The following is a 7933-nucleotide window of genomic DNA, read 5'->3' as shown; positions in this document are numbered from 1 at the left end:
ATCATTCAACACAAATTTCCAAATCCTATCAAAATCTAGGGTTTCCCCAAACTAGCAAGATTTGAGCAAATGTGACAATTCCTATGGATGAAAACGAGGGGATCAGAGGAGATTACCTTAAGGGAGGGGTTGGCTTCGAAATCCACGGTGTGTGGCGGATTTGCAAGATTTGAGAAGGATTTGAGAGGGGGGAGAGGGGAAGAGAGGAGGGCCGCAAGTCTAAGGGTTTGGGTCGGGTGGGGGTGTGTGGGGTGGGGGTGGGAGGGGAGAGAGGGTGGGGCCAGCCCAAGTGGAACACAGACTGTGCAGCGCCCAAAAGCTAGGCGCTGCACATTACAGGTGTGTGGCACCTAGATCTTAGGCGTTGCACAGGTGCGTGTGGGGCCGCAACTGGACCAGGGCTGCCACGCTGGCAGGATGTGCGACGCCTAAGGAAAGGGCGCTGCACAGTAGGGTGCGGCGCCCGGCTGTCGGGCGCCACACCAAAGGGTCAGTAGAGTGAAATTTTTTCGTGACCAGGTCAGTTTGTGATTTGATTTCTGCCTGAGGTCAGATATGTGATTTCTGCCGCGCGTGGGAGTTGCTCTGACGTCGTAGACTCGTAGCAGCGTGCAACGGTGTGGTAGTGCGGGCGCCCAGACGTGTACGCACACTGTAGCGACCGGCGGACGGTGGGCATCGGTATCGCCACACATCCGCGCGGCGGGCGACGGTGACGTCGAGGGAACAGGCGCAGGTACGAGCGTGCGGAGGGAGCGTGGTCCCCGCGGGGACAGGGGGCCGCACAGTGCACGTGAGCCGAGCGCCCCGTCCCCATCCCCATCCCGCGCACGGAGCCGCACCGTTTTCCCCCCAGCCCAACATGCCACCACGTGATCACGGAAACCCGAGGCCCCTCGAGCCCACGCCCCCCGCTCCGCTCATCCTCTACGCCACCTCTCCCGCGTGTGTGTCTGTGTGGCCGTCCCCATTTGTGTGGTGCCAGTCCACAACAGTATTACAACACAAGTGTCCAATTTCAGGGAGAGAAATAAATAAATGTACACTAATCGTACCACGGTATTTTCTTGTAGTCCCATCAGAAATTCCGTTATTTTTCTGGCCGGCGGTACGGGGGGCCTGTTTTGCCGCGGTGAAAGCTGGAAAAGGTGCTGCCGTACGCATGGATGCGAGGAGCAAGTTTCTTTATTTACTCGAGACTGACAGTCCTGTGGCCATGATCAGCTGCTGGCAGCCGTGCTAATTAGTCCGAGTTATTGGGTCATGTGATGTTCGTGTCGCCTGCCGTCCCTGACAAAACCACAGCAAACCAACGCGGACCGTATGACCGACGTCCAACCCATCCAACTACACACCTGCAGACAACTGGGGCAGGAAGGCAGCTGAGACTGGAGCGCCCCAGTACTAGCCTCGGACGCTCGCGGGTTCCCGCTCGGTCTGGCTGACCGGAATAAACAAACAAACAAACCACAGGACTACACGACGCCCAGAGGGGTGGGATCTGGATTTAAAGCTGGGGCGCGACCCCATTTTGTCCGCCTCTGTCCGTTTGAGATAAAAGGAACAAACCAGAAGGCTCAGAGCGCGATGGTCTGGACCCATCCTGTTCGTTTTGTGTTCGGGTCGATCCATTTCGATCGCAAATTTGCGTCTGGTTTGGGTCGCGGCGGACGGCGAACGGACGCGCGCTCGTCCGCGTCGGGGCTGCGTGGCAGACGGCCACCTACCTCCCATCTGCCAACATCAATGCGCACGGGCAGGTGGCCTCACCTGTCATCTGGCCATCGAACGGTCGTCGTCCTTCTTAAATGGGACCCGTGGACCGGTCGTCGTCCTCACTTCCCACTCCGGCCCCTCTTTGCCCCCTCGAAAGCCGACACGCTCAAACCCTAGCCTCTCCCCGTCCTCGAGCTCGCCGGTCGCCCGCAGCCATGGCGCTCTGGAACTACGACCGCAAGGGGAAGCATGGCCGCGAGGCCGACTCCTCCTCGGGTCGCCGTCGCGTCTCCGTGAAGAAGGAGGAGCCCGCGTCACCGCCGGGTTGCTCCCGTCGAGCCCCCGCGTCGGCCCCCTTCACCATCGCCCCTAGGCCCGCCGACGAGCGCGACCGGCAGTACCTCTGCGCGGACGTGTGCCGGCGCTACTGGGAGACGAGGACGTCGGTCCCGTGGAGCGACGTCCACCTCCCCAACGGATGGCACCTCAGCGTCGCCTGGGTCCCGATCCCGCCGGTGCCCGTGAGCGTCCGTGCGCGCCGCGATGAGATCGAGCGCCGCCGCCGCCTCCTCCCCGACAACCTGTACTACGACGACAGGTACACCCCCGATTCCGTGCTGTGGGACACATGGCTCCAGGACGAGCACGACACGCGCCGCGCGCCGTCCTTCACCGGCACGGTGTCGGGGCCGCGGCGGCCACGTCGAGAGGTGCACGGCCTCACGCCCACGCCGTCGCCTTCCCCGTCTCCGTCACCACCTCCACCTCCTCGCATGACAATGGAGGAGGAGGCCTGGCTCGTGCAGCGTGTCATGGAGGACTCCATGAACACGCACGACGAGCGCCAATGGGACGGCTTGGAGGAGGCCATGGCACTCTCTGCCGCCGGCGACGTCGCCTTCCCCGAGCTGCAGATGGCGGCCGTCAAGGAGGAAGAGAGGAGGGAGGAGGCGATGGAGGAGGAGCCGCTGGCCGCGTTCCACCCGGGCCTGGTGGGCCAGCAATGGAGCTGGTCGTGCACCGCGCCGGAGATGGTCGTGGGCGTGGGGGCGTGAACTGGTGCCCCACGCCGCCGCGGTCACTGGAGCGGGAGGCCTCACCACGGGAGGAGGTGGTGCGGGCACCTCCGGCCTTCCAGGGCGCCCCCATGTACCACGCGCCGCCGCCCCACCTCTGGACGCCGCCGGCCTACGTCGACCTCGTCAACGACGACGACGACACCGGCGGCCAATGATGAAGACGGCGAGTGCCATGGCATCGACGGGAGCGTCTGGAGCGCGCAACGGAGTTTTTTATATTTTTTTATGTTAATTATGGCACTGTGTGAACTGCTAAAGTGGGCCGTTTTGTGGCCATGACCCCCTAACTAAGTTTTATGTTTATTAAACTGCGCTTATTTACTTTTTTAGTCATTTTATTTACGTTTTTTTGTTTTTTTTAAATCATGTCCAACACGGACGTGATTTGGGGTGCGGCCGCGCGGTGGGCGCACGCACGACCCAATGGACAAGACGGGACACGGGCGAATCCATCGGCGCCCCGAAAAGACAATCCGGCCAAACCGAACGTCTGTTTAGGGTCGTACGATGGAGTTGACCTTAGGCTTATGATGCGCAGTTACCTGGAAGCAGCGTAGAGGAGCAAGAAACCGAGACTCTTCTGATCATCAGTGGCGTGCACCACAGATCGCCACGCTGAAAACGACCTCTTTGAACGGTTCTCAGTTTCTTCTTATACAAAACTAACTTGCCGATGTTAAGGATGCATCACAGTTACAGGGGAACGTACGTATCTTGCGAGAAAAGGTGGTAAGAAAGTGACGGTGCATTCCAGATTTTTGGCGGATAAAGGAGATCCGATGCCAATTGGAGCCTCCGGAGCACATGAACGGCACTGCCTCGATTACACTAATAAAAGCACTGCCGGCTAAGCGCATACGCGGTCAGGCCTTTTTAATTGAATTCCTGACTGAAGGGAGGGAGACCAGATTTTTCGAGGTGCAGGTTTGAAGACTGTACCTATGTCAAAAACTAAATGGCATTGGCCTGTAGCAGCGTAATGAACATCACGTGGAAGCCAGACTGATGCTGGACTATTTGCCGGGCGAACCGCCTTTCTTCAGGGGGGGTCTGCCTGTCCGTGAATATCAATCAGGCCGAGTTACTTCGCTGCACTGCGATGATCAGTGAACAGCAAACGCACTGCGAATCTGGTAGCACCCATGCTTCAAGTGTCGGCGACGTCTATGTGGAATATATATTTTTTTTTGCAAGGTAATACGTTTCTCATTCATAAAATAAAGATCCGGTTACAAGACACGTAATCACCGACATTACAGTACTGAAAGGATAGGATAATCCTACACAAAAAACCAGCGCTTGTTCCTCTCCTTCGGCATCACCGAAGCGACCACCAAGAGAAAGAAGACAAATCACCTCTTCACCCGAGCTCGACGCGGCTACATCGCTGATCTGCAGCTTTATGGACCTCCAAAGTAGTTTGCCAAAAGCAAAACCATTGCCGTTGAAAGAATCAGACCGGGGCAACGTGTCCCCGGACACGCCATCGAACTCCAGACCTGACATCCCCACACGACTACAACATTGGAGGAGAAAACTAGAGCTGTCAGCCTCCAACCACACACCCAGCACATGATGCACCATCTTCCAGCTGTCAACTACACAGGCTGCCGTCTGCGCGTACTCCCGGACGACAAAACCTCCCTGCTCCACCATGACGCCGGAGACAATGCCACAGCAACGGGGACAGAGCAGAAGGAGAGACACACCTGATGGAGTCGCCACCACCGCCTCATCGACACCATCCATGAACCCTAACTTCGTCGATCTGAAGGATCGGCAAACACACGATGCCATAAACTCCGAGACGCCGCCATGAAGGACACCGCCGGTGTGGGAGTGGAGTTGAGGCAGATTTATTCGTTCGGGCGCCGCACCCACCACCCCAACGACGCACCACGACATACAAAACCAAAACCTAACTACAGAGTGGAGGAACCAGGTCCCCCCTCCCTCCCGCCGCCGGAGCAGCAGATGGAGGGAGAGGGGACCAACGATCTCGCCAGTGAAGATCGGTGGTAGGCTGGTCGCCTGCCTGGTCGAGCGGCTAGGTCAGGGAAAACGATTGGACTCAGGTTTTTATGTGGAATATATACTTGTGCCAAGCTAAATGACACACACGGATGAAGAAAACCGCAAATGGTAAATGATACCAACTATTAGTACTTTTATTAATTGTTAATGTAATGGTCATGAACACACACTGGAACAGGTACAATGGACTGGGAGACGCAAGCAATGTCGAACAAGCATGTTTCAGCATTGTCAGACAAGATGCTCAAGCGAAAAGGATCTTGACAAATATGCAGAGCTGACCAAGGGGGCAGAACCATCGTGTCATCACTCATCAGTTTGTTTGATATCCTATCAGTCACCGTCAACTGCCTGGCAAACTCCCCTTGCATCATGAGGCGTGTCACGAAACTTAATTAATTTGTCAGCATAACAGGAAAAATTGTACTACCAAATTGTCCCATAAACCAGAGCTATGATGGAACAATATCTTACCGAAGTTGAACAATCAAGCAAAAACAGAATATATTTACACTACACTAAGCTAATAGCATTGAGGGTTCACCATTAGCTACACACCACATATTGGTAAAAACCAAAGAGAAAAACAAAGACGAAAAATCCATCGAGGTCAGCAGTCTTAACTTTCAGGTATTGTCTGAATGAAACATGAACATCAAATAAATGTGGCCATCACTCTATTAGTTGCTTCAGGTCATGTTACAATGCTTGAGGCACAAAAGAAAATTAAGAGTGGGAAAATGAACCTAAATCTACCTGACATGTACATAGTACCTCCACTGATTACGAATTATCCTCAAAGCACTTAAATGCTTAGATTTATGGTGTCCTTGAGAAGTTTGCGGACACTAGCTTTTACTTCAGCAGTAACCTGTAGTGGCTCAGGATATGCATCCAGTACAAACAAAGCAAGGATCCTCATAGTATCTGACAAGATCACTTTATCATACCTAGGCACCTCCTGGTTAATAAACTGGCATGAACTTCTTATCTTGCAAGAGCTGCATACCTGAAAGAGTACAACATGTGAGAGGGAAATCTCAAGCATGTGTTGAGAACAAATTCTTCTACTGAAGTTACCGAATTGAAAATTGCATACTTTCTCTTCTGGCAAGTTGAAGAAAGCTCGTAATCTTTTTGATGCAAAAACTGTTCTTCGCTCAACAGATGGGCAGCCAAACAATGCTACCTTCTTCAAGTCACTTCCCGACAACCATCTGCAATGTCAAGAAAAAGGTTCAACAACAGATGAATCAAGTGATTTGTAACAGTTCTGCCATGTTAGTTCCGCCTTTTACCTTCGGCTAATAATATAAAACACATTGGTTCACACACACAAAAAAGAACTATGCAGCTGCCTTTTCACATTATTCAGGGATAAAACAAAGGCAGCAAACATGGGGAACAAGATCAATATTGTTTTCGAAGATGTTGATGCAATATGCCTTAAAGGCCCCAAACCACCATTAACCTTGGCATGGCAGCAGCCATAGCACTGAAAATTGAACACAAAGAGTTCCCACTTTCAAAAAAAATTGACCCTCCGCAAATTATTAATCCACTAGTTTGTCTTAAGATGCTGTTCTCTAGAAATGTAGCTAAGACTAAACCATATAGATGGAATAATGGACTCAATTCGACAAAATAGAAGCATCCATGTTCTCCTCCGGTAGGTCAGCACACTGATCAACAAGGGTTATAAGATCTAGCTTATAGATGGTATTTCAAACATACATCATACATGAGAATAAATTTGGTTCTTGCACTATCTCTAAATAATGTAGTCGCTTGAAATGATCTGTTGTCGACAAATGCCTTCAAATTTACAAGTTACAACTACCAAATTCAATCTCTCTGGAGCAAAATAAAGCAATTCATTTCTAGAATCACATTGTGATGCCTTGCCATGCCAAAGACCCCAGGAAAGTCAATGTTAGAAAGAATAAAAATGACACTGCAATCCACAAGATAAAAACCGTAGCCAGAAACTCAGAGCATTCAATGTCCAATTCAAGTCAAGCTACACAATACATAGTGCTATTTCTCCTGGATATTTTACCTGAAAACATACTTTCCCAGGTCAATGAAATCAGTACTTTGTACTAAATCAGCGACACTTATTTTGGGCCGGAGGGAGTACTATCTTTTTTCCAGAAATGTTCATGCAACAAATGGACTGCTAGTGACAACCGAGACCCCTAAAAAGTCAGCCACTTAGCTCTCTAAATCTGAATATTTCATGGCACTCAATAGCATCCATGATCTCTCTTCCATACGAAGTATCCATCTGAGCCAACTGTCAAGGATGCTATAATAAGACTAAGGTTACAAACAATACGAGAATCAGAACTCACTTGGCGACGACCTGGTGATCGTTGCCGAACCGCTCGGCGGCGGCCTTGACAGCGTCGGGGGATACTACATGCGGCGCATCCGGGAGGTAGGGTCCCGGCAGGTATCGCCCCTCGTGAAGCCGCCGGAGAAGCGCTGCAGCATCCTCCCCCCACGGGTGCCTTGATCTCGGCCTCGGCTTCCGCCGCCTAGGATCATCGCCGGACTCCGGCGGCAGCGGGCGAGGCTTAGGAGTGGGTCCGGGCGTGAAGAGGGAGGAGAGTTTCGGAGCGGCGGCGGCGGAGAGACGGCGAGAGGCGGGGAATGCCATGCACGGGTTTAGGGCTTGTGTGCCTGAGATGGGGAAGAGGGAGACATCTCCGGCTGTGGTTCTTAACCGTCCGATCAACATTTCATGGTGTAGATCTCACAATTTTTCCTGTCTCATGTGAACTCAATATAGAGGTTATCGGACCCGCTTTCTGTTTCAGATTTCCAAAGATTCAGGGAACATTTTATAGATATTATTAAATAATTTTAAATTTAAATGAATCAACTCACTTGTCTGTATTTTTGGGAAAATATCTTATGATCTACTAAATTCAATGGTTTAATCGACAAATTCGCAGTTTGATAAATGACTCGATTGAACCAATCAATATCTTATATCTCAATTTTCAAAAATAATAATATCTTATATCTCCAAAAAAAAAGGAAATAAACAACTACAGTAATAAGGAACAAAGTAGATAACACAGATTTTGCTAACATGT

General features: G+C 51.6%; 1 protein-coding gene across 1 annotated transcript; it reads right to left on the bottom strand.

Moving 5' to 3' along the window:
• Positions 1–5439: 5439 nt before the first annotated feature.
• Positions 5440–7549, bottom strand: LOC119275350. The gene is made up of 3 exons (XM_037556166.1): positions 7184–7549; positions 5929–6046; positions 5440–5838 (listed from the first exon to the last, which is right to left on the bottom strand). Exons 1-3 carry the CDS (start codon positions 7489–7491, stop codon positions 5635–5637), a joined length of 630 nt encoding a protein of 209 aa, XP_037412063.1. The 5' UTR covers positions 7492–7549; the 3' UTR covers positions 5440–5634.
• Between the last annotated feature and the right edge of the window lie 384 nt (positions 7550–7933).

The sequence above is a fragment of the Triticum dicoccoides genome, chromosome 3B (assembly GCF_002162155.2).
Source record: "Triticum dicoccoides isolate Atlit2015 ecotype Zavitan chromosome 3B, WEW_v2.0, whole genome shotgun sequence".
Lineage (NCBI taxonomy): Eukaryota > Viridiplantae > Streptophyta > Magnoliopsida > Poales > Poaceae > Triticum > Triticum dicoccoides.
This window is presented reverse-complemented; position numbering and strand designations above follow the sequence as displayed.